This window comes from Triturus cristatus, chromosome 8 (genome assembly GCF_964204655.1).
Source record: "Triturus cristatus chromosome 8, aTriCri1.1, whole genome shotgun sequence".
Lineage (NCBI taxonomy): Eukaryota > Metazoa > Chordata > Amphibia > Caudata > Salamandridae > Triturus > Triturus cristatus.
In genome coordinates, this window is record NC_140591.1 from 1648613298 (window position 1) to 1648640521 (window position 27224).

At 45.9% G+C, this 27224-nt stretch overlaps 1 protein-coding gene across 1 annotated transcript in view; it reads right to left on the reverse strand.

Moving 5' to 3' along the window:
* Nucleotides 1-27224, reverse strand: part of LOC146808487 (transient receptor potential cation channel subfamily M member 2-like) — a 1974138-nt gene that overhangs the window by 1561441 nt on the left and 385473 nt on the right. The window contains exon 10 of the mRNA XM_085623577.1: nucleotides 18091-18270. Coding sequence (XP_085479703.1) covers nucleotides 18091-18270 — 180 coding nt within the window. The remainder of the gene's footprint in view (nucleotides 1-18090; nucleotides 18271-27224) is intronic.

Here is a 27224-nt window from a genome sequence, read left to right on the forward strand (position 1 = left end):
CTACCCACTTAAGATCTTCTGAGCTATGATTTTTCTCTATGTAGTGCTTGCTCATTTTTGTCGTTGCTTTTTTGCAGTTCACGTTGCTCTTATGTTCTCCTATCCGGAGTTTGACTTTACGGCATGTCATGCCTATGTACCTCCTCTTACATGGACAGGTGATCATGTATATTACATGGCTGGTGTTACAATTCGTGTGATGTCGAAGGGTCCATATAAAGTTGGGTAACAATTCAAGTTTTTTGGTGGCTGTTGTGAGTTTGCATACGACACATGACCCACAGGGTAGTGGCCCATGATGGGACTCATGTTCCAGATTGCTGTTATACTCTCTTTGTTCTTGAACGAGGTTGGTCTGGTGTGTACCAGTTGGTCCTTCAAATTTCGTGTCCTTTTATTGGCGAACCTCGGTTTAGGCCATTGCAGGGTGTTCGAGGTCAGGATTCTCCAGTTGCGATTTATTATTTTCTTCACAGTGTTGGTGGAGGTATTGTAAGTTGTGACACATGTTAGAAGGTCTGCGGGTGGTGTCTTTGATGTTATTTCTAGAAGGCTCTCCCTTGGTTGATTACGTGCCCTCTTTTGACACTTTTTGATAATTTTGTTTGGGTAATCTCGCAGGTGTAATTTCATTTCCAAATTTTTGGCTTGGTCTTTATAGTTTTCAATGGTACTGCAGTTACGTCTCAGGCGTAAAAACTGGCTGTAAGGTAGATTCTCCCTCAGGGGCCAGGGATGGAAGCTGTTATATGAGAATATGCTATTCCGTGCTGTGGGTTTGTAGTATGTTTTGGTCTGTAGAGTATTGTTCTCTGTGTAGATGGTTATGTCAAGGAAGTCAAGTTTTTTTCCGGTTCGACGTACAGGTGAACTTCAAGCATTCGTCTCTACTATTCATCCATTCCAGAAAAGTATTCAGAGTCTACTGTGAGTCCTCCCATATCATGATTATGTCGTCGATATAGCGACGCCAGAATCGTATGTGTGATTGATAAGGGTTACATTAATTCTGTATGAACTGTTGTTCGAAGGTGCTTACGTACAACCCGGCTACACTAGGGGCAAAGGTACTACCCATCGATGTACCGTGGCATTGACCAAACAGCATCCCTTCATAAGCAAAATAGTTTTCAGTGAGTGCCATCCAGCAGCATTCCAGTACGAAATGTCTAGGTGTGCGGTAGTCCCATGTTCCAGAGAACAGGATACTCTCAAGAGTGTCTAAGGTCTTCTTTTGTGGTAGACTGGTGTAAAGACTCTCTATGTCGAGTCCTACTAGATACATAGTAGTTTCGTCATATACCTGGCCTTCAAGTTGGTTAAGAAGGTCTCGTGTGTCTTTCAGGTATGTAGCAGTGCTTTGTACCAGTGGTTTTAGGAAATGGTCGGCAAATTGCAACAAAGGTTCTAGCACTGACCCAATTTCTGAGACGATGGGGCGTCCTGGAGGAGGCACTCTATCTTTGTGCGTTTTTGGTAGAGAGTAAAAGTAGGGTACTATAGGGTTACCAGTTCTTAAGAAGTCTGCTTCATTTTTAGAAATCCAGTTGTTGATTTCTGCTTCTTCTACCATTAGGTCTATGGTTCTCTTCAGTCTTGCAGTAGGATCAATAGTAAGTTTCTTATAGAATCTGTGATCAGCAAGTAGTTCTAGGCATGGTTTGTTGTAGCCTTCTTTACTCAATAGTACTATTGCTCCTCCTTTGTCTGCTGGTTTTATTACTAAGTCACTGTTTTTCCGTAAATCTTCGAGAGCTCTTTGTTCTTTCTTGGTCATGTTCACATAGTGTTGTTTATCTATAGTCTTGGTGTTTTCCACCTCCTTCATTACTGCCTGTTCGAATGCTTGTATTTCCACTGGAACCATATGTGCTGGGGGACAGAATGAAGATCTAGGTCTTAGGTTGGTACCGTATTCAGAGGTTTGTTCTTCTTTATTCATAAAGAATGCTTTTAATTTGATCTTTCTGCAGAATTCTGCTATTTCACAGCGTGTCTTGAAAATATCTAGAGGTGGTGTTGGGACAAAGCCTAAACCTTTGTTTAGAACTCTCAGTTCTTCAGTTGTCAGTGTTAGGTCTGTGAGGTTTACTACCAGTGACTCGCTGAGCCCGGGCCGAGCTCAGCGAGTCACAGGTAGTAAACCTCACAGACCTAACACTGACAACTGAAGAACTGAAAGTTCTAAACAAAGGTTTAGGCTTTGTCCCAACACCACCTCTAGATATTTTCAAGACACGCTGTGAAATAGCAGAATTCTGCAGAAAGATCAAATTAAAAGCATTCTTTATGAATAAAGAAGAACAAACCTCTGAATACGATACCAACCTAAGACCTAGATCTTCATTCTGTCCCCCAGCACATATGGTTCCAGTGGAAATACAAGCATTCGAACAGGCAGTAATGAAGGAGGTGGAAAACACCAAGACTATAGATAAACAACACTATGTGAACATGACCAAGAAAGAACAAAGAGCTCTCGAAGATTTACGGAAAAACAGTGACTTAGTAATAAAACCAGCAGACAAAGGAGGAGCAATAGTACTATTGAGTAAAGAAGGCTACAACAAACAATGCCTAGAACTACTTGCTGATCACAGATTCTATAAGAAACTTACTATTGATCCTACTGCAAGACTGAAGAGAACCATAGACCTAATGGTAGAAGAAGCAGAAATCAATAACTGGATTTCTAAAAATGAAGCAGACTTCTTAAGAACTGGTAACCCTATAGTACCCTACTTTTACTCTCTACCAAAAACGCACAAAGATAGAGTGCCTCCTCCAGGACGCCCCATCGTCTCAGAAATTGGGTCAGTGCTAGAACCTTTGTCGCAATTTGCCGACCATTTCCTAAAACCACTAGTACAAAGCACTGCTACATACCTGAAAGACACACGAGACCTTCTTAACCAACTTGAAGGCCAGGTATATGACGAAACTACTATGTATCTAGTAGGACTCGACATAGAGAGTCTTTACACCAGTCTACCACAAAAGAAGACCTTAGACACTCTTGAGAGTATCCTGTTCTCTGGAACATGGGACTACCGCACACCTAGACATTTCGTACTGGAATGCTGCCGGATGGCACTCACTGAAAACTATTTTGCTTATGAAGGGATGCTGTTTGGTCAATGCCACGGTACATCGATGGGTAGTACCTTTGCCCCCAGTGTAGCCGGGTTGTACGTAAGCACCTTCGAACAACAGTTCATACAGAATGAATGTAACCCTTAGCAATCACACATACGATTCTGGCGTCGCTATATCGACGACATAATCATGATATGGGAGGACTCACAGGAGACTCTGAATACTTTTCTGGAATGGATGAATCGTAGAGACGAATGCTTGAAGTTCACCTGTACGTCGAACCGTAAAAAACTTGACTTCCTTGACATAACCATCTACACAGAGAACAATACTCTACAGACCAAAACATACTACAAACCCACAGCACGGAATAGCATACTCTCATATAACAGCTTCCATCCCCGGCCCCTGAGGGAGAATCTACCTTACAGCCAGTTTTTACGCCTGAGACGTAACTGCAGTACCATTGAAAACTATAAAGACCAAGCCAAAAATTTGGAAATGAAATTACACCTGCGAGATTACCCAAACAAAATTATCAAAAAGTGTCAAAAGAGGGCACGTAATCAACCAAGGGAGAGCCTTCTAGAAATAACATCAAAGACACCACCCGCAGACCTTCTAACATGTGTCACAACTTACAATACCTCCACCAACACTGTGAAGAAAATAATAAATCGCAACTGGAGAATCCTGACCTCGAACACCCTGCAATGGCCTAAACCGAGGTTCGCCAATAAAAGGACACGAAATTTGAAGGACCAACTGGTACACAACAGACCAACCTCGTTCAAGAACAAAGAGAGTATAACAGCAATCTGGAACATGAGTCCCATCACGGGCCACTACCCATGTGGGTCATGTGTCGTATGCAAACTCACAAAAGCCACCACAAAACTTGAATTGTTACCCAACTTTATATGGACCCTTCGACATCACACGAATTGTAACACCAGCCATGTAATATACATGATCACCTGTCCATGTAAGAGGAGGTACATAGGCATGACATGCCGTAAAGTCAAACTCCGGATAGGAGAACATAAGAGCAACGTGAACTGCAAAAAAGCAACGACAAAAATGAGCAAGCACTACATAGAGAAAAATCATAGCTCAGAAGATCTTAAGTGGGTAGTCCTGGAAACCCTACATGTGACAACTAACAATGCTGAACGCGTCCTGTTTGAAAAAGAACAACGTTGGATACATCGTCTCAAAACAGACACAGAAGGGTTGAACGATTTTATCCCATGGCACACATTGGCATGATATCTGGTGAACGACAATTCCAAACAATGATCCATTTCTCATAGAGGACAACAGAAACCAGTCTTCCCGTACTAAATCTATCAATTTAGAGCTATTAGAACATAACATCCTTTCACCACCCCGAAAAGGATAGCTTCAGAAAACTATTTTTTGGAATATAACACCCCTTTTTCCAAAACAACAGCGACCAAACCGCCATCTTTAATTTTTTATTTTTTATTTAATGCACCAATAATCCTATGCAATAATTTTATTTGAATGCACCGCTACTTTTCTAATATGATTTCTAAAATTAGAAGACCAATTGTAATCTATACCTTAGTCTTTCTTCACAACATTGATCATGCCTGCCAACCAATGTGCCAACCATGATGTAAGAATGAGAGTCCTTTCTCACTCTTCAAGCTTCACAAATATTTAAATACAATCGATACGCGGCCCCGCGTCAACCGGGACACCGCGATCGGAGTCAGCACAAGCAATATGCAATGAAGAATCGGTAAGCCCTTGTTCCTCGCAACCACGAGGCAAAAGACTAACGCGGTAAGATCCTCAAACTAAATAGTATTCAATTCTATAGGAACAGGTTCTTTGACCCGTGATGTCCCGAGGAAGCCACAACAAGGCACCGAAAAGGTAATTAAGACCGCATTATGCTATCCAAATGGAATTAACAGCTATGTCACTGACGACACAGCGGGACTTGTGTGTTTGTTTGTTTGTTTGTTCTTATGTGAAACGTGCACATATCCACTTTTGAGATGAGTACACGTACTTGCATTTACCTGATTGTAGGCTAAATAACACTCACTCACTATCGGCAATCTTCAGCATAAATGGAATCAAAGTGAGCTCATGTTTATCATCTAACTTGCGAGACCAGATATGCCAACATTAATGCTATCGCAACTGATAGGATATGCGACCATAATTAAACTAATAATAATGGTACGGAAGGCACAGCGTAACGACTGCTCTTTTCGTCAAACACGCACTTTTTTGCTGAACACTAGACATCGTAACCTGCAAATTTGCCCTTCACATTGAGACACAGTGAGTCAATGTTTTACGTGTACCGCTTAATTAACCAGATCAGATATGCCGACATTAATGCTATTGCAACTGATAGGATATGCGACCATAATTAAACTAACAGTAATGGTACGGAAGGCACAGCGTAACGACTGCTCTTTTCGTCAAACACGCACTTTTTTACTGAACACTAGACATCGTAACACGTACCTGATACCCGCAAATTTGCCCTTCACATTGAGACAAAGTGAGTCAATGTTTTACGTGTACCCCTTAATTAACCAGATGCGATTTGCCAACATTAAAACACCGAAATTAAGCCTATTGACTAAACCTAAGACATTCCTCCTCTATTTGCCCGTAAACAGGCCTCCCCCATACTGTTCAAATGATTTTAGCGCCCTTTTTTCCTTTCGAACTGCTCAATTGATAGCACCATAAATAACGAATCATGTTATCACTGTCATAGCCTTATATAGGACAAATGGTCACTATATTACTAATGCTGAATAGAGAGTAAAACAATGACAACAAATGCAACTAATTCCTTTTTAATTACAGAGACAATAACTCTTCTAAGGAATTAACATACATGTGATCACCTGATCACTCAACACAAGACGGCACAACGGGCCATCTGTATATCTCGGTCCTGACGAAAGCCTTAAGAATGAGCGAGAAGGCTGAAACATGTTGACCTTATTCACTGACCCCACTCATTGATGTAATAGACCAGTAACATTGTCTATAACAACATCATTTTTGTTTTAATTTCCCACTCCACTCGTATTCTCATTAAATTTTTGCAGCATTTTTGAGTGCAGTAAGGAATTTTAACCTCACCACTTATGAGCACTGAGCACATCCCTCTCTTCTCCTATTTTTGATACCTGGACACTACTGTAAATATCAGTGGGTCTACCTCCAGGTGGAGGACAGCATACCAACGTAAGAAACCCAATGATGATGCTGTGACAGTACACGAAGGCGGAGAATCAAGATACACCGCCCCCGACCTGTGTTCTCATATGAGGGTTTTCCTATACAGTTTTCTAAGATCGAAGACCCTGATACTACAAGACAAGTGATCCATTCTCCCCCAACTTGATTTTTTGTATTGTGAAAGCCCTTCAATTTACAGCCAAGCATTAAAAAGTCAATTAGATGCTTTTGTACTTCCACCTGGCGTTGCTCTGATCCAATATGTAGATGATCTTGTAGTGGCTGCTGACGACAAGGAAACTTGCAAAACAGCTACAATTTCTTTATTACGTCATTTGTCAGACTTACATCACAAGGTTTCACCCTCTAAACTGCAATATTGTTGCCAAGAAGTGACCTACTTAGGTCATCTTTTGTCAAAGGAGGGAAGAAGGTTGACCCCAGAGAGAATCAAAGCAATTTCACAGATGACTGTACCAAGCACACAGAGAGAAGTGCGTGCGTTTTTGGGTATTACGTCATATTGCAGACAATGGATCCCAAATTTTTCTCTCATGGCAAAACCATTGGTGGCTCTGACTGGAAAAGGTGTTCCGAGTCCTTTGCCATGGTCTGATGAATGTCAACAGAGCTTCTCGGAATTGCGTGATGCGTTGTGCTCAGCTCCTGTGTTAGGTACTCCTGACTACAGTAAGCCGTTTACACTATATGTCCATGAAAGAGAGGGTTGTGCGTTGAGTGTCTTGACGCAACAATTTGGTGACAAACAGCGACCTTGTGCGTATTTCTCATCCACATTAGATCCGGTAGCCAGAGCGTTGCCAAGTTGTTTGAGAGCTACAGCAGCGGCTGCAGTGTCTATTCGACAGTCTGCTGGATTGCTCATGAACAACATGTTAGTAGTCATGGTTCCACATGCTGTGGATACACTCATGAATCGAACGAAAACTCAGCACCTCACCAGTGCTAGACTATCAGGCTATGAGCTGACACTTTTGGCAAGTCACATTCAGATCAAGCGATGCAGCACATTGAATCCAGCAACGCTGTTGCCGACTACTCAGGAGTCGAGTGATTCAGAGCCCTATGACTGTTGTTTTAGAACTGAGGAAGAGACAAAAGGTAGGATTGATTTAAAAGATACTCCGTTACTAGATCCAGATGGTACTTTGTATGTCGATGGATCGTGTTTCAAGCTACAGACTGGTGATGTGACGGCTGCGTATGCAGTTACGACTTTGAGTACGGTTGTCGAGACTGCAAGAGTGAGTCAGAATTCTGCCCAAGCTGCAGAATTAATCGCATTGACAAGAGCGTGTATTTTAGCTGAGGGAAAGAGAGTGAATGTGTTTTCTGACAGCCAGTATGCCTTCGGCGTAGCACATAGTTTTGGTCGCTTGTGGAAAGAAAGAGGTTTTCTCACGTCCCATCGGACTAAGATCCAACATGGACAGTTAGTCAATGACCTGTTGGAATCTCTGACCTTACCGAATGAAGTTGCGATTGTGAAATGCAGTGCACACCGGAAGATTACGGATGATGTTGGCCGTGGGAATGCGTTTGCTGATGAGGTCGCCAAAGAGACGGCCAAGAACATGATGAGCCGAATGTATTTGAATTCTTGCCTAAGCTGCCAGAGGGTCCAGGTCACACATTGAAACCCGGTGATCTGGTTGTGGTGCGGAACTTTGGACGGACCCGGAGCCTCCAGCCAAGATTCGTGGGTCCGTTTCAGGTGCTCCTGGCCACAAGAACTGCTGTACGCCTGGCTGGCAGGAAAAATTGGGTGCGCGCTACCCATACGAAGCGTGTGCCTCTCCCACTCCCCTACGACAACTGGGTTAGACAGGGATTTGGTGTATCCGAGGAAGAACCTGTTCCTAGGCTTATCCCGTTCAGTGATGCAGAGTACATGACGGACAAACGATCTGAAACACAGAACTCTGATACTGCACCAGGAACTGTTCCGTTGAACCCTGAACAGAGTGTTGTACAAAGTGAACATTTGCCGCCTGCGGATTTGAACATTACTGCACCTGCGGATCAGCTGTTTCAAGATCAGACAAGACCCGGAAAGTACAGATATAACCTACGTTCTCATTCCATGAACCAATAACATTGCATAATCACCTTTCCGTTTGAAAACTGTTTTGATCTTATCACATTGCATTCAGTCAGGAAGTTTGCTCTATAATTTTTTTGTCCTTTTGTTTTTGTTGTTCTCTCGCCTTGCCATCTGGGTTGCCGTAGGGTCGTAACGTGTGCCTTGTTTTAACTTGCAAGGGGGCCAGACACAAGGTCGGTCTCTTCTGTTATTTTGGGAACTCCCAGGGTAAACAGAGGCAATTTTTCAACCGGTACAAACCATCCGTTGCGAACGGTTGTAGAAGATGGAGCTTCCTGAACTGCGACGAGCTAACGTCATAAATGCTCGTAAGACAAAACTGTATGAAATTTTGCATAGCAAATGTTTCATGATGCAATGCGCTCTGACCTTTCTGATTGTTTTAATAACTTTGGTAGGCGGAATCGTTTTTGGTATCCAATTGATTTTTGCACCTGTTACATCTACAGTGCCTCCCCATGTTTCTGTTTCTCCGACTGTTGTTTCTCTTCATTCTTTTCACCCTTTTCCTGCACACGAGCAAGCTCGACGCTCTGAGTTTATAAATAACACTTTCATTCAGCTCTTGCACCAACACCAACTAGTAGTAAATACAACGAACTGCTGGGTGTGTGGTCTGATACCACATACCATGAACAAGGGTATCCCCTATCTGGTTCTGCCCTTTAGTTATAATGGATCATTTTGGGCATTTCAGACCATGTTCGCCTATGCTCTAGAGACCTATCCCCCGCGACCTCCACGTTCCACTAGGTATAACTCTGCTAATAGAGCCTTGGTAAAGGGAATTACTGACATGGTTAGAGATGTCAATGACACTCCGTTTATTCCCAAGGATGAGTTACGAGTTTATATGGGTTGGAATGCTACGGAGTACGGCATTAGTTTGGGTGAAAACAAGCGTAAAAGCTCGACTCCGATTTGGGTCGTACCTCACCAAGGTCAGGTCTGTTTACAAGGGAATGGGAGGAATCCGAGAGCTCGACTAGGGAAGAGTGACTGTACTGAAACGTACGTTTTTCCATCACAGTCTTCCCCTGCATTCTTAGCTGCTAAGGGTACCTATTTTGTCTGCAAAGACAGAGCATATACATGGCTGCCTGCTGACTTTTCAGGCTCATGTTATATTGCCCGACTATTACCTCCGACATCACAAGACTAGAGTTGTGAGAGGTGTCTTCGACAAGGAAGATACAGCTGGCCAAGAAGCAGGAGACTTTTTCAAAGGTTTCCTTCCGTTCTGGGGGCCCATGGCCAATAGTAGGAACTTGTGTCAACTCACACGGGTAGTTGAATCCACCATTACTGAAACTGCTGGTGCCCTTAGTAACCTGACAGCTGAGCTTCAAGCGGATCGCCTCATGACGTTGCAGAACCGTATGGTCCTTGACGTATTACTTGCAGATCAAGGTGGAGTATGTAAGATGATCCAATCGAGTTGCTGTGTCTTTATCCCAAATAATGCGCCAACAGTATATGAGGCCATTTCTAAGTTACACAAGATCACTGACTCTATTCATGTAGACAAAGGTGATTGGACACTGATGGGATGGTTCTGGAATCTGTTATCTGCGTGGGGATGGAAGGTTCTGATGGTCATTGGTGTTTTGTAGGTATTTTTATTCTCATGCTGTCTCATCGTTCAGTGTGGTCCTGCGTTATGTGGCCTTTGTGCTGCAACATGCGTAAGAAGACCACCGGTTTTAGGAGATACGCCACGGGATAGAATAATGCTCCAACAACATATCAGTGACCTGATGAATATAGAGATGGATTCTGACTAGAGTAAGTTATTGCCTATGTAAGGGCAAAAGGACGGTCTGAGGTTCTGTAGCGATCCGAACCCGTGTGTTCGGTATCGTAGTACTGACACGATTTTGGTACCAGTGAACCGCAAATGATCCATTTAGTATGTGACAGTGTTTTCGCTGTGCTACAAGCATGGATTCACTGAGAAATAGGGCATTCCGTTGTAAATTCATGGCATCCATCTTAGTTACGGCATCCATTTTGTTTCTTGCCCTCACATAGTCAATGGACAAGCAATGACCCTGGCTGAATCACCTTGTTAAGGACAGTAAGCTTTAGTCCAAGGAAGCTGATGTTGCGTGACTAGGCAGAAGCTACCTCCCTTGCCTGAGGCCAATCGTGCTGGTTCCTGTGTTCGTTGGCCTGATCACGATTAGGAGGCCGAAGCCAGTAGCCATGCCCGTTTATGACCCTCAAGCATCTCTTATCCTACTTATCAATCTTTCCCACCTGGCTCCGCTCCTCTCCTTCTGGGCTTTTACTATGGGAGGATACAATTTTTTATGATGGGGAGGATCGGTCGAAGAATGGAAAACTGACACGAAGACTTGATCGAACTCTGGAAACTTACAAATAATTATCGTTTGGTATATGTTTATGGTTTGTTTGGGATACCGGGCTAGGCATGAAAGATATTTTTGCAATGCTGCCTGAGGACACATTTGGTGTATTTAAGGAGCGACCCACTTTATACAATTTGAACAGTCTCCTAGATTCTGCCTTTGTGTGGTTCCTACGACTTCTGTGTCCCTGCAGTAAATAAACCTTGGTCTCTGACGCCACCATCGAGAAGCCCGTGTCTCTGTTTATTTGTGCACCAAGGCAGGAAGGAACTCAGGGATCTTTTGGGTGTTGTTTCCCTGACACCTCTGGACTCTAGAAAAGTCCAGAACCAGTAACCACTGCAGGTCAGTCCAAGAAACAGCACACAAGCACAAGGACAGTCCTCTCCTACAGATTCCTTCAGTTACACTTGTTGTTGTCCAGGAGCAATACAAATTGTAGGGGTTTCAGCACAGATATTTATACTCCAAAAGTCTTTGTTCTCAGAAGCTACAAGTCACTGAACCCAGCCAGAACCAGTTCTGCCCAGTCCTGGAGCACTTTGTTTACCAGGCTGCATCCTTCCTTTCTGAGTGCAGTGCAGAGACATCAGACGCATCACAGGAGGTGGAGTCAGCATTGTAGAGAGTAGGCACAGCCCTATTCAGGTCTCAGGTGCATCTCCTCCCACCCATCTAGATGCAGATCTCTCTATTCACCACTGGGACACCTCACCCTGTCTCCTGGAATTCCCCAGCCCTGTCACTCCAGAACCAGACAGTCAATATACATAAAAGCAGAGCACACTGGAAGGCTTAGGCAGTTGCACTGGAACCTGGCCCACGGGTCACTCGTGGAGTGGAGGCCTGAGATCTTTGGTGCAGTCAGTGCTCAAGGCTGGGGCTACTCGGATCAAAAAGCAGAACTTCAGGAATACACAAGAAGTTGATGTACCAGCAATAGTATGCGGTGTCCAGGGGTCACGGTGCCCTGTCACCCACGATAGCCACGGGCCTCAGCTTTGCTGTGGACTCAGGGTAGCATCGGAGAAGTCAGGAAATCTACCTCTGGGGATGCAGAGACTTTGGCGTCCAACGGGAGCTTCGGAATTGCAGACCAGACAGTTGCTTCTTTGGTGCCTGCCAAGCAGGGGAGTCACTTCTTGACCCCAAGGGAGATTTCTTCAGTCTTCTAGTCAGGATAGAATGTCGAAGGTCCAGGATAAATATTGCAGAGATTTGTCCAGGGTAATATAAATTCGCAAGGATTGGGTTCCCATACTTATCCTAAGTTTGGGGGTTGGACAGACTCTATGGACCCACCTATGGGAGGGTTGGAAAGAGGGGTGGTTACACCCATTTCCTTTATCCAGTTTTGCACCAGAGCAGGGGCAGGTAGCCCCTTGTTAGAAATGGGGGTCTCTAGTTGGCAATGGCTGGCCACTGTCCAAGTAGGGACCCTTCTTCCTAAGTCAGAGTAAGCAGACTACACCCTTTGATAACCCCTGCTCAACCCTGTGGTAACATAGCACGAGCAGCTAGGCTTATCTCAGAGGCAGTGGGCCTGATTCACAGAACTAACTTAAGACAAAATCCTAAACTTACTACCATTTTCGTATTCACAGAAGGCACTTACTCATTTTGGTATTCACAGAAGACACTTACTCACTTCGGTATTCACAGAAGTTAGGAGTCCTAACTTTAGGACTCCTAAATGCCTTCTGTGAATACCGAAAGTCTTAAAATTAGGATTTTTCTCAGTTTAGGAGCCCTAAAGTTAGGACTCCTAACTTTACTACTACTAAACTGAGAAATACCCTAATTTTAAGGCTTTCGGTAGTCACAGAAGGCATTTAGGAGTCCTAAAGTTAGGAGTCCTAACTTTACTACTACTAAATTGAGAAAAATCCTAATTTTAAGACTTTCGGTATTCACAGAAGGCATTTAGGAGTCCTAAAGTTAGGAATCCTAACTATACTACTACTAAACTGAGAAAAATCCTAATTTTAAGACTTTCGGTATTCACAGAAGGCATTTAGGAGTCCTAAAGTTAGGACTCCTAACTTCTGTGAATACCGAAATGAGTAAGTGCCTTCTGTGAATAGCAAAATGAGTAAGTGCCTTCTGTGAATACCAAAATGGTAGTAAGTTTAGGATTTTGTCTTAAGTTAGTTCTGTGAATCGGGCCCAGTGTGTGTAGCATTTGTGACAATACACAGTAACACAGTGAAGAACAGTACAAAGGGACGCCACACATGTAGTTATAAAAAATAAGTATGAAGTGACGTCGGAACTGTCATAGACCACAATGGAAAGACTGGAAGAGTCCGGTGGAATCCAAGGGCATATTCAAGTAGAGAAGCACCTGCAAGCAGAGGGGACAGAGTCTCTGCCACTCAGGAGTGACCAGGATGCACAGAAGATGAGCACATACAATGTTGGCTGATGCAGGGAAGTTGACAGTGACCTGGTCTCTGCAGTTACCAGCCAAAGTTGTAGAAAAACAGGAGCTGTGTACGAGCCGCCCCATGTCGAATGTCGAGAACCAGTGGGTCAGTGTCCAGCAGGAGCCCCAACAAGCCTTGGCAGCGGCAACAACATGGCAGAAGACAAAAGGTGCAGGCCCCAAGCAAGCAGGGGAACCCACTGGAGACAAAGAAGACACTCGGACGGACCCACGTTCCAGCGGCACAGGAGTCGCAGAGGATCTCGAGCAGCTCACCAAGGATGCAGGCCCACGGTGCAGAGGACGCGGTGAGGATGGTGATCTTGGGAGAAGGAGTTGCTGGAGGCAGGTGCTTCTTGGAGCCCGAAGATCTCTGGAGAAAAGAGTCACCAATCCTTGGCAACTGCAAGTCAACAAGGTGCACGGGTTTTCAGTACCAGCTGTTCCAACAAGAGATGCTGACTTCAGACTTGCTAGAAAGACAGATCCGGTCTAGTTGGAGTTGCAGAACCACCACCTGTGTTGCTGAGCCTTTCCGGATCTGTAGTAGCCAAGGAGTGGCAGGCTAGTCAGTGAGGTTGCAGGTCCTGCAGATGCAGGAGAGTGACTCCTTCATTCCAAGGGAGACTTCCTCAGATGTCCTTGATGCCCACAGGCCTGGAGATGATTCTGGATGAAGCACAGGCATGAATGCTACAGATGAAAGTGAGATCCTGTGCACACGTATGGGTAGTATTAGGTCCTGTATGTGTTCAACATAAGCCAGAAGGTGTGAAAAGAAACTTATTATGGATAAACACTGGTCGACATCAGGTCGTGTAGCGTGTAAGATTCCTTTAATGAAAATGTTTCAATTCAAAGTACAAAAGAAATTAATCAGCCGACACGTGTTTCGTCACAACGTGTAGCTATTGTGACTCATCAGGGCTAAGGAAGGAAAAGGAATAGTGAGAAAATGAATGGAAATTAAACAAAACAATGAATGGAAAATAAACAAAGTGGGCGCAAGGTAAAATACCACAAAATCGGTTAAACTGATGGAGCCATGGTAGCTGTCAAAATGGTGAAAGCCTAGGAAAGGTGCGAGGAAGACCGGTTAGACATGAAATGTTGGTGAAGGAGAACGAAGAGTTAGATAGTGTGCTAGGAGGACCGGCTGGAAGTATAGTGTTGGTGAGGGAGACGGAAAATTTTACGGTGTGCTGGGAAGGGGGGAGCCCAAGTAACTAAGAGTCAAACCCGAACGTTGTTGAAACAAAAGCTGGGAGTGTGACAAGTGAGGCAGGCAGAATGATGCAAGTTTAAAATGTAACCGTGGAATGACTAGGTTTGACAAGAATGAATGGGTAGTGTCTATTGAGGAAAGGAAGAGGGTAAAAGTTAACCTGAGAGGTCGAGTGACATGTATACTAAAGACTAGTGATCAAATGATGTTAGAGGTAAAGGCACTAAGAGTCTAAGCTGAAATAGGGTGATTCATGCCAGTGGAAAGATACAGAGAAGCATGAGGAAAGATTCATAAACATGGCATACTAAACATGTCAGAGAATGATTAAAATGAACACAAAATAATGTAAAAGCAAACAAGGACGGTAACAGTCTAATGAGAGCACATGTAGATCTGGAGACGGCTAGAGGGTCAAAACCCAAAATAGCTATGAGAGTGATGCCTTAATGAAAGACTAACGGTATTACATGATTAGATTCAATAGGAAACAAAAGACTGCATGTAAAACGGAATAACTAACATGCGGGAAGCTGCAACGAGGTCAAAAAAAGGAAAACATAATCATACATTAGTGCAGTCATTGCAACAATAAGTAACTCGAGTCTGTCAATGACAGGAATTGAAAGAAGACAGGTAATGCATTGCAGCTACGGAGCACAGGTGCGTAAGCACAACACAGATGATTGTTAGTGAGAAAAAACAACCTGTGTGGAAAAAGCAATAACGTAACATGACAGGAGCATATGTTAAAAATTATGAAAAAAGGAGAAAGAGAACAAGAAGTGGCAACTACCTGGTACGGGAGGTTGTGTATGTCGTTATTGACCTCAAGTATGAAGTCACACGAGGAGAATTACCCGCTAGGAAACGGCGGGAACCGGGATCGCCTGGATAAAGGCTGAATGGCAGGATCTGTAGCCTTGAGGAGACAGGGAACGTGGATCAGTGAGGGAACTGCAAATTAAAAACGGAAGGGGAAGGGGTGGGTGGTGCATAGCCTTACCGGTGGAAGAGCAGTCTCCGGTATGGGATCTGCTCACGATTCCTGGTAGCGGAATGGCGAGTGTCGGCAAGACCGCAAATGAAATAGTCTCCAGGTAGGGAAACAACTAGAGCGGTTGATGGTACTTCCGGTTAGCAGAACCGGAAGTGAGGACAGTTGGGTAGTCGTGGATTAATCAGAAAGAAAAATTAGTGGCATGTGTCCAGAGTGGGACGTAAAGGAAATGAGAAAGGAGAAACTGGAGTGTTAATAGTTTGAGAGTATAAAAGAATAAACACAGACAACAGAAAAGACAAAACATATTGCTGTAAATTGTGGAGGCTACTGGTGCAGAGTGACAATAAACATCGGTAGCAAATGTAATCATAATAAGCAATAGCCGATGAACATCAAAGCGGATAAAAGAGAAAATGAACCAGGAAATACACAAATCAGTAGGGTAAAATACCAAAGTTAACACGGTAAATGGTGGGTGAAAAAGCATGAAAATCATCACTATGTTCATGAGTATATGTACATAAATTGCAGCTGAAGGACCAGTAGTAAGCAGAGAGAATAACATGACATTGTGGAAACTAATAGGGTAAGGGGAGTCAAGACCCTAAGAAGTACTGTAGCTCGTGGTCAATGTTGAGACCATGTTTGACCGACTGAAGACGCATGATCCATGACGCTTCCTGTCTTCTCAGTCTTAATTCACGATTGCCACCCCTGACACTATTTTTGGCGATGTCGATTCCAAAAAAGGTCAGGCTCTTGCGTGGTCCTTGTGTTAAGCATGTAGCTATGTGCGAAGCCATAGGTTACCTGGCATCTCCGTTGTGCATAGCTCTGACATGCTCACTGATGCGTTCTTTAAGGGGTCTGATTGTACTTCCCACATATTGTAATTTACAGGTACATTGTAAGATGTAAACGACAAAGTTAGAGTTACAGTTGATGTTAGTAGTGATGCTGTATCTTTTGCCATTCCATCCACTGAAATCTTTAGTGCCATTCATGGCCCATTTACAAGTTCCACAGCTACCACATTTGAAGAAACCAACCGTGTGACTGGTTAGCCAGGAGGAAGTAGAAGCTGAGCGGGGTGTAGTGGGGCACAGTCTATTACCCAATGTTCTTCCTCTTCTGAAAGTAATTTGTGGGTGAGCTGTTATGTTGTTTCTCAGTGATTTGTCGGTCAGTAGAGTGTTCCAATGTTTATTGAAGCTCTTGCGCATGGTGGTGCTGATGGCATTATACTCCGTGATGAGTCTCACAGTTTGTTTGTCTGTTTCTTTAGAGATTTTGGGTTGTAGGGTCATTGCTCTTCGGATGTTTTTAACCCTGTTCGTTGCTTTCTTGATGGTCAAAGGTTTACCCAGTCCAATACACTAAATTCAGTCTGTGAAGTGGTCACACCTCCCTGTGACTGGAAACCTATTGTCCTGCCTTCCCCTGTTTGGGCTTGGCCAGCAACAGTAGGGCAGAATCGTGTCAGTGGTCGGCAGCAGCTGTAGGTTGCTGTCAGGCTCTGGAGGATCGGTCCTGGGAGCATGGAGGGCTTTATGACTCTGGGCACTTTACCACTGCTGATCAGTGCTAAAGTGCATATGGTCTCCCTTTGTAAATATGACAGTGAATTGGTATATCCATGATTGGCTTATTTGGTTTACCTGTTAGTCCCTAGTAGTGTGGCCTGTGTGTGCCCAGGGCTGGTAGACCAAATGCTGCTGGTGGGCCTGCAGCGATGGTTTGCGCCACCCACAGAAGCAGCTTGTAAAGTGTGTCTCAGACCTGCCACTGCAGAGTCTGTGTGCAGTCCAGAACTGCCATATGGCTGTGAAATGCACCAACTTCCCAGCCCCTGAACCTTCCCTTGACATCATGTGAGTCACCCCTATGGTAGGGTGCATTGTATGTGTAAAGTAGGACATGCCCTGATGTGTGTAGCATGTCCTGGTAGTGAATTACACCCAATTTCGTTTTTCACTACTGTAAGGCTACCTGTTCTCCATGGGCCAGAATGGGCAGTTTGACTATTACACTCTATAGTCCTAACTGACCCAAAGAACATAGAAAAACGAATTTAGTATGCCTGAGCTCAGAATATTAAAATACATCTTTTAGTGAAGTGTATTTTTATATTCTTTGTTTGAAAATACCACTTTAGAAAGTAGGTATTTTCTTGCCTAAGAAGGGTAGTCTGGGTATGTGCAGGGTGCTACACTTACATAAGTGAGCACCATATACTAAGTCGGCCTCCTATACTGATTGACTGAACTAAAGAGCACATTCAGCTTTGTACCTGGCGTCATGCTGAGGGACAGTACTAAAGCATACAACCACCTCTGTACTATGCCTCAATCTGAGTGACAGTACTAAAGCGTATAACCAGCTCTGTACCAGGCCTCATGCTGAGGGACAGTACTAAAGCGTACAACCAGCTCTGTACCAGGCCTCACGCTGACTTGCAGAAGTAAAAGAAGCATCATCTCTGGCTATGGTGTCATTTTGAGCGATAGAACTAAGCTGCACTATCAGCCTCTTGCATGGCTGTACTTAGAGTGATGGACCTAATGTCCATCCAGCAGTAGAGAAGGATGGGGGGGAGCTCACCTTCTCAGCGCATGCATCAATATTCTCATCCGAAAAAAGACTGTGAATCTTCTCCTTGATCACGGGAATGGTGATTTGTGAAGGGTTCATATGAGCCATCTGAGCTATTAGGTCAGCAACATGTCCCGAGCCCTCCACGATCACACATGGCGTTTTGTTGGTCAAGGAGCTGTGCATAACCTGAAATGAAGCAAAATATGGCTTTTAGGGAGTGAGACAACGTGCACACGCTCCAAGAAACACACACGGTTTCAGCACTTACTCTACCCTGAAGCCTATTATTACCAAACAGCAGAGGGGGGGCCCCATTTCCTCACACATCCCAGTCCTTCCATGGTATTGTGGCACCAGTACCTGGCTGCACCCGTACCTACCTACAGACCCTGCTCTTCCAGGCTATGACCAGCCTTTTCTTCCCATTCCTCTCTAGAAACATCTACAGCAAGATCAAACCACAGAGAATGAGTCAGGTGAACTGCAGAACCCACCAGGGCTACGTGGGGTTACAACAGCCAACACTCTCCATTCACACAGCACAACACGACCCTCCTCCTACCACTGCGTGGGCCACAGGGTGACGTGCATCAGCTGAGATCAGGGTAATGTGTAGCAAGTAGTACAAAATGAAGAGCAGCAAGGGAGCACAGGGTGCAGTGCAGCAGGGGAGCACAGGGTGCAGGGCAGCATGGGAGCACAGGATGCAGTGCTGCAGGGGAGCAAAGGGTGCAGTGCTGCAGGAGAGCACAGGGTGCAGTGCTGCATGGGAGCACTTTGTGCAGTGCAGCATGGGAGCACAGGGTGCAGTGCAGCATGAGAGCACACAGGTGCAATGCAGCAGGGGAAACCAGGATGCAGTGCAGCAGGGGAAACCAGGCTGAAGTGTAGCAGGGGAGCACAGGGTACAGTGAGGCAGAGGAGCATAGGGAAAGGTAGAGCAGTGAGAACAGGGTACAGTGCAGCAGGGGAGTCCAGGGTGCAGTGCAGTAGGGGAGCACAGGATGATGTGCTGCAAGAAATATTAAAATATGAAGTGCTACAGGGGAGCCCAGGATGCAGTGCTGCAGGGGAGCCATGGTGCAGGGCAGCATGGCAGCCCAGGGTGCAGTGCAGCAGGGGAGCCCAGGTTGCAGTGTAGAAGGGGACCACAGTGAGCAATGGAGCAGTGCAGCCCAGGGTGCAGCACAGAAGGAGAGATTAGGGTGAAGGGCAGCAGGAGAGCTCAAGGTGAAGTGTAGCAGCGGAGCGCAGGGTGCAGTGCTGCAGGGAGCATAGGATCATGTGCAGAAAGGGGCACACAATGAAGTGCAGCAGTGTAGCCTTGGGTGCAGTGCAGGAGGAGAGCACATAATTAAGTGCAGCTCAAGATGCACTGCAACAGTGCAGCCCAGGGTGCAGTGCAGCAGGAGAGCCCCGGGAAAGTGCAGTAGTGGAGTGCAGCAGTGCAGCCCAAGATGCAGTGCAGCAGTGCAGCTCACAGTGCAGCTGAGCACAGGATACTGTATAGCAGAGGGGTACAAAACGAAGTGCAGCTGGTGAGCTCAGAGTGCAGTTCAGCAGGGGATCCCATGATCATATACAGCAAGCGCTATAAAATGAAGTGCAGCAGGGGTGCTCAGAGTGCAGTGCAGCAGCAGAGCACAGGCTCATGTGAAGCAAGAGGTACAAAAGGAAATGTAGCAGGAGAGTTCAGTGCAGCAGAGGAGCACTGTATCATGTGCAGCAAGAGGTACAAAATGAAGTGCAGTAGAAGAGCTCAGAGTTCAGTGCAACAGGGAAGCACAGGATCATGTGCAGCAAGCTGTACAAAATGAAGTGCAGCAGGGGAGCACATGGTCATGTGCAGCAAGAGGTACAACATGAAGTGCAGTAGGGGAGCACAGGATACAGTATGGTAGCACAGGATAATGTCCAGCAAGAGGTAGAAACCTGAGTACAGCAGGGGAACACAGTGTGACATGCAGCAGGGAACAAGGATGACTTGCAGCAAGGAGAACAGGATGAAATCAAGCAATGGAACTCAGGGTGATGTACAGCAGGGGCGCACAAGGTGCAGTCAGGGAGCACAGGATCATGTGCAGCAAGAGGTACAAATGAGAGTGTAGCAGGAGAGCTCAGTGTGCAGTGCAGCAGGGGAGCACGGGATCATGTGCAGCAAAAGGTACAATATGAAGTGCAGCGGGAGAGCTCAGTGTGCAGTGCAGCAGGGGAGCACAGGATCATGTGCAGCAAGAAGTACAAAATGAAGTGCAGCAGGAGAGCTCAGTGTGCAGTGCAGCAGGGGAGCACAGGATCATGTGCAGCAAGTCCTACAAGATGACGTGCAGCTGGGGAGCACAGGGTGCAGTCAAGGAGCACAGGATCAGGTGCAGCAAGATGTACAAATGGAAGTGGCATGCACCAGTGAAAGAGGATGATTTGCAGCAGGGAGAACAAGATGAAATGAAGCAGCAGGGGAGCACAAGGTGATGTACAGCAAGAGAGCACAGGGTGATGTGCAGCAAGGAAGCACAGTTTTGTGCATCAGAAGAGTATAGGGGGACGTGCAGTAAAAGGCACATGGTAAAACACAACAGGGGCCAGAGCATGATGTGCTCACAAGGACCATGAGGTATTGTGCCCTAGTGATGCAAAAAGCACCATTGTGTGATGTGCCTGAGAGGAGCACACAGTGATGTACAGTTCAGGTGCACAGATCAGTGCACTGTAACGTGGTTCCTTGTAATATGCAGGAAGGGCCCAGGCTGGTGCATAGAGGGTGAATATGGTCATACTGAAATATCCTATTTCTTATTTTTGGTTAGCATTTTGATATGCTGGGATTGCAAATCATATCCCTATAACGGTAAAGGCAACCCTATAGATCCCAAATGCCACCTTCCACTGTTAAACTTGCCATGGGTTACAAGACAGCTACTGAAAAAATACAAATGCCATTCTTATCTATGACGATTTGACATGTTTTGCTGCTGTAAAACATTCTCTGAGTTTTTGATGTCTTACATTATGCACAAAGGGCCAGATGTACGACCGTTTTGTGCGTTCACAAACGGGAAATCGGCCCGTTGTGACTGCAAAATAGGTCTGCTGTATGTACAAACCCTATTTTGCGAGTCAGTAAGTTATTACTGACTCGCAAAATATGTTTTTTTAGCTCGCAATTAGGAAGGGACGTGCCAATGTACGATTGTTTTGTGGCCGCAAACCATCCGCAGTTTACCACCCATTCCAAATAGGTGGCAAGCAACTCACAAATGGGAAGGGGGTCCCCAGGAAACCCCTTCAGCTTGTGACTTTCCCACGGACCACTGCCTAATCTTAACAAATTAAAAAAAAAAATCTTTTTTCTTTTTGAAATGCATCCTTTTAGGGAAAAGGGGTGCATCTTTTAGGGAAATGGGCTGCATTTTTTTTTTAAACTGCTTTATTTGAACAGTATTCACAGACATGGTGGTCTGCTGACCCCAGCAGGCCACCATCCCTGAGAGTGCTAGCCATTTTCAATGGGGTCGCAAATTGAACCTGCCTCATGGATATTAAGGAGGCAGGCAATTTACAGCCCCATTAGGAATCACAGTGTATGAGACACTGTTGTAAATTCCATTTTGCGAATCACAAAATGATGCAATTTGCGAGTCGCAAAATGGAAGGGTCCTACATCTGGCCCAACGTGTGTCTGTTAAACATCATCTTCACACATTTGTATTTACCGTGCTCCTCTGAGGCATATTCCCTCCGACACAAAGGGCCCCATACAATGGGATATGAGAAAGATTAGCAAGGTTCACTGAATCAACCTTGATGCATTGCCAGGCTCAAATAATTTCTTTAAAGATCACAGTGCTTTCCCATTTGGGTCAAACCCATGAAAAAAGCAAAAGTTGTTTCAGTGAAGAAAGACACATTCACAAGAAATCTTTTGTTTGAAAATCAACCAATAGCAAAACCACCAATTCCTTTTCTTCTTTAACCCCCTCACTAGAAACTCCCTCCATTGGGTTTTGCCATATTTGATTGCAGGTTCATAACATCCAAAAAGTCACACCTAAAAAATTCTTCTTGTACTTTAAGACTAGGCAAATCGCATGTATGACTAGGCAGCTACCAGGATGGACCCGGCCCACTTCTGGGACAGTCTCACTTCAGGACCCGCTGTAAACCTTCGATAGTAGACCTCCTACTCTTCTGAGTTACTTTCTCACTTCAGGACAGGTGGTAATCCTGGTAAGTAGTCATCCCTCTCTTTGCAGTCACATTCTCCCTTTGAAAACGTAGTAATCCCGGCTAGTAGTCCTCCTACTCTTTTGTTTATTATCCCTTAAGGACTCGTGGTAATCCTGGTTAGTAATCCTCCTACACTTCGGAGCCACATTCTACCTTCAGGACATGTGATAATCCGGATTGGTAATCCTTCTACTATTCTGAGTCACATTTTTACTTTGGTACTCAAAGTAATCCTGGCTAGTAGTCCTCCTAGTCTTCTGGGCCACATTATTCCTCCAGGAATGGTGATAATCCTGGCTAGTAGTCCTCGTACTCTTCTGAGCCGCATTTTCACGTTGTTAGTCCTAGTAATCCTGGCTAGTAGTCCTCCTATCCTTCTGAACCGTATTCTCCCATCAGGTCACATGGTTATCATGGTTAGTAGTCCTTGTGGGAGCCTGGCTTGGTATATGGTGCACACTTATCTAAGTGTACCACCCTGCACCAATCCAGGCAACCCTTATAGTGATTTTTTTGGTTTTAAACAACCTTAGAAAGCTCTCTAAGTGGTAGCTGGGGAGAGCAGCCTTTAGACTTAGTCTAGGAGGAGCGTGAAGCAGCTTGTTTCACCCGCACTAGTCAAACAGTGTAGGTTAAGTAAAAAAGAACCACACAGTGTAGTTATAATAAATACATAATATATAAACACTCACTAACATATTGCAATATCTCCTACCCAGAGATATAAACACAATACACACAGTACTTTGGCAACAAGACAGGTAAGAAGCACGATAACAAAGTGGTCTCCAGGGGGAGACCAAACCATGTAATAAAATAGTGGAATGCGACCCACGACAGATGCCGAGAATGGACCCAGAAGACTTAGAAGTGCTGGTGACCCAAAGATTCACCCGAAGTAAGTACCCAGGAACCCCAGGCAGGACTTGTGCAGAATGAATACAAGACTGCGTGCTCAAGGTAAGTCAATGAGAAGTCGTGGTTGCAATTTTTAAGAAAAAGGACCCTTTACAGAGGATTTGGAAGACACCCCGTGGGAGATGCATGGTTCAAATTTCAACCCATCCGTGGATACCCAGGAGAGTAGATAACCTGCAGCAGGGTAGCCGGATGCATAGGTACAAAGTGACGCCGGAAACCGCCGTAGACCACAATGGAAGACTTCAATCAAAATGCTGCTGGTGAAGAGGCTGGAAGAATCCGGTGGATTCCAAGGGTGGATTCAACAAGAAAAGTACCTGCAAGCAGAGGGGACAGAGTCTATGCCACTAAGGAGTAACCAGGAGGCATGGAGGACGAGTGCCCACTGATGTCAGCTGAGGCAGGGAAGTTGACGGTAACCTTGTCTCTGCAGCTGAGAGGATCAGGCAACGCTGTGGACAACCAAGAGTTGTGTACGAGCTGTCCCACATTGGATGTCAAGAACCAGGGGGCCGATGTCTGGCATGAGGACCAAAAAGCCTTGGCAGTGGCAACAACGTGGCAGAAGACAAAAGGTGCAGGGTCGGGACCAGCAAGTTCCAAGGGACTCACTACGAACAGGTAAGTCAGGGCAGGCCTGAGCAAGTAGGAGAGCTTACTTGAGGCAATGAAGACCCTCGGACGGACCCACAGGGCAGATGCACAGGAGTCGCAGAGGACTTCAAGCAACTCATCAAGAATGCAGGCCGACAGTGCAGAGGAAATGGTGAGGACAGTGATCTTGGGAGTAGGAGCTGCTGGAGGCTGGAGCTACTTGGAGACCGAAGAACTATGGAGAAGAGAGTCACCAAGCCAAGGCCACTGCAAGTCAACGAACTGTCCAGAAGTACAGTCCCTGCGGCTCCAAGGAGTAATACTGACTTCAGACTTGCTGAGAAGTCAGCTAAGCCCTCAAGAGAGTTGCAGAACCACCACCTGTGTTCCAGAGCCTTTCAAAGTCCGTAGGAGCCAAGCAGCAGCAGACCGATCAGCAAGGTTGCGGTGCCTGAAGATGCAGGGCAGTGATTCCTTCACTCCAAGGGAGATTCCGTCAGATGTCCTTGATGCCCACAGTCCTGGAGAGGTTCTTTGATGGAGCACAAGCACAGACGTTTGTAGACGACTTGCAGAACAGCAAGACCGGGAGCAGCAGGAGGCTTCCCGATGCAGTCTCAGTTCCCAAGCGAAGTCCAGCGAAGTCCAGAGTGCCCAGACGGTTGAAGTGAAGTGGTTCTTGATCTGAATACTGTCCCACGACGAATCTAGTGAGCCACCCTCAGCTAAGGCCTTAAGTACTCTAGAGAAAGGGTCAGGACGAGTCAAGGGTTTCCTCCCACAGGAGGGCTGGACAGAAGGGAGGCTACTCTCATGTCCTTTGTCCAGTTTTTGGGTCAGTGTGGGATCCAAGGGCTCCCTGGACTGGCCCAAACTGGAGTATGCAAGAAGGGCACCAAATGTGCCCTTCAAAGCAGTCTGGTGGCGCTGGCAGGCACCCCCACCATAGCCCAATACACTAAATCCTGTCTGGGAGGTGGTCACATATCCCTGAGACAAGACAACTAATGCCCTGCCTTCCCCTGCTCGGGCTTGGCACAGCAGCAGGAGGGCAGAATTGTGTCTGTGGTCAGCAGCAGCCCTAGGTTGCTGTCAGGCTCTGGAAGATTGGTCCCGGGAGCACAGAGGGCCTCCCAGAGAAGCAGTACTGTGGATGGAATCATACCACCAACACCATTTACCGTGTTGGGGTATGATTCCAACATGGTTGATACCAAACATGCCCAGGTTCTTTTCAGCCAGTTTAGAGTTAGCCACTGCATAATGATGCATGGCCACTTTATATATACTGTAAAGGCTGGAGAATGGACGCTGGGGTTTGTAGGGGTGTCCTGCTCATGCAGGGGCACCATCACACTTCTAACTGAGCACCCTGCCTTTGGGACTGAAAGGCCTGCGATAGGGGTTACTAATAGGTTTTATGTGAAGTGACCCCAGATATAAGGAAACATAGATCTGATGTGAGGGGTGTAAGCACCAACTCACACAGGCAGCAATGGCAGACCTGTAGTCACAGTTTGGAGGGTCTCTCATGGGTGGCATAATACATGCTGCAGCCCATGGGGGACCCCTGGTGTACCTATGCCCTAGTTACCTTAGTACCATATACTAGGGACTTACAAGGGTACACCAGCAGCCAATTAGGAATGAACCAAAGTTCTCCCCATAGCCAATTTAGGGGGAAGCACAGAGGCTGGATTCATGAGCAGCACAATCCCAGTCAGACTAGTCACAAAAATAGAATGACACCAGCAGAAAGTGAGGGTATCCATGAAAGCAGATCCTACTTTCCTACAGTCTTCCTATCCCTTTGAGCAACATTCTACCATCAGGTCACATTGTAATCCTGGTTAGTAGTCCCATTCTTATGTGCTATTGTGAGAAGTTGGCCTGATATATGATGTCACTAGTTCTAGTGTACACCTTGTATCAGTCCAAACAACCCTTATGGTGATTGGTTGTAAAGTCAACCTTATAGACCAGCTATCCTACTGGTAGCATGGACAAGAGCAGTCTTAGGCTAAACTCTGTATGGCATGTGAAGCCAGCTGTTATACCATTATAATCCCTTGAATACCAAATGAAAGGACAGCACAACAGGTATATATAAAAGTAGAATGTATTTATTCTAACATATACCCTCAGCACTCTTTATGAGTTCAGAGGTCTAAGTACAAACAATCTCTTAAATAGCATACATTAGGTTACACAGGAAAAATACAGTTAGGCCCAGGGGCCACGCAAACCATATACTAAGAAAGTGGTATAAGTACCACGTCACGAATAGGGAGTAGGCCTAGGGAATCGCTGGGGCTACACTACCCTACCAAGAGTTAGGAAGTGGGAAACCCACGGGAGGCGTGTGCAGTGTGGAAACACACACGCGCGTTACAGTAAAGTCAATGGGAATGTAGTAATTAGAAATGAGAAGAATAAGGACACTTCCGAAGTAACTAGGAGGAAGCAACTCAAGACTTAGACACTTGGATAGTCAATATCCACTGGAGCACCGGAGTACTCGCGATACCTCACCGACGGAAGACGGGTGCATAGGTGTGAAGATGTGTCGGGTGTCGTCGCTGGATCCTATGGATGCCTGAAGAAAAGGTGCTCGCAGGTGGCCAGTAGGAATATGTCCGGTGGACCCAAGGATGGATCTTGAAGGACGGACACCTGAGGGTCGAGTGGACAAAGTCTGGGTCACTAGCCAGTGACCGGGTGGAACCAGGAAGGAACCAGGCAATGTCCTGCAGGACACATGTGATATCGTGAAGATTGTCTCTGCAGCCACGTGGACCAGGTGACGTCGAGGATGACCAGAACCAGTATACGAGCTGTCCCACAAAGGATCTTACTGATGGTGGAGTCGACGTCCCGATTGGAGTCAACAAGCCTTGGCAAAGGCAATCCACGCAAGAATCGAGATTCGCTTCGGGTGCAGACCAGGAAGGTCTGAGGTGCTTCTCTTTCACAGGGAAGCAGGGGCCAGTCTGGGGGAACCAAACCAGCAGTGGAAAGTCAAAGGTTTGTCGTCACAGAGGCTACTAAATAACGGGCCAGCAACCGGACAGACGTGTCGAGCAGGAAAATGCAGAAGGGCCCCACGCAGAACTCGTGGAGTGTGGAGGGCTGATCTTCGGTGCAGATGGTGCTCGGGGTTGGGGCTTCTTAATCCCCAGACCACAACTTCGAGGATGCCGCAGAAGCTGTGCTGGAAGTTACTCGCCAATTTTCCCAGGTAGCCGGTTCCACGTCTCTCGTCGCCTCCACAGATCTCAGCTTTTCTGTGGATGTGGATCAGGGTCGGAGAAGTCTGGAAGCCAAGGCGCTGGTCAGGCTCTGCAGTCAGTTCCTCGTAGAACTCGGGCAAAGCAAACAGCAGGTCGCTTGATGGTGCC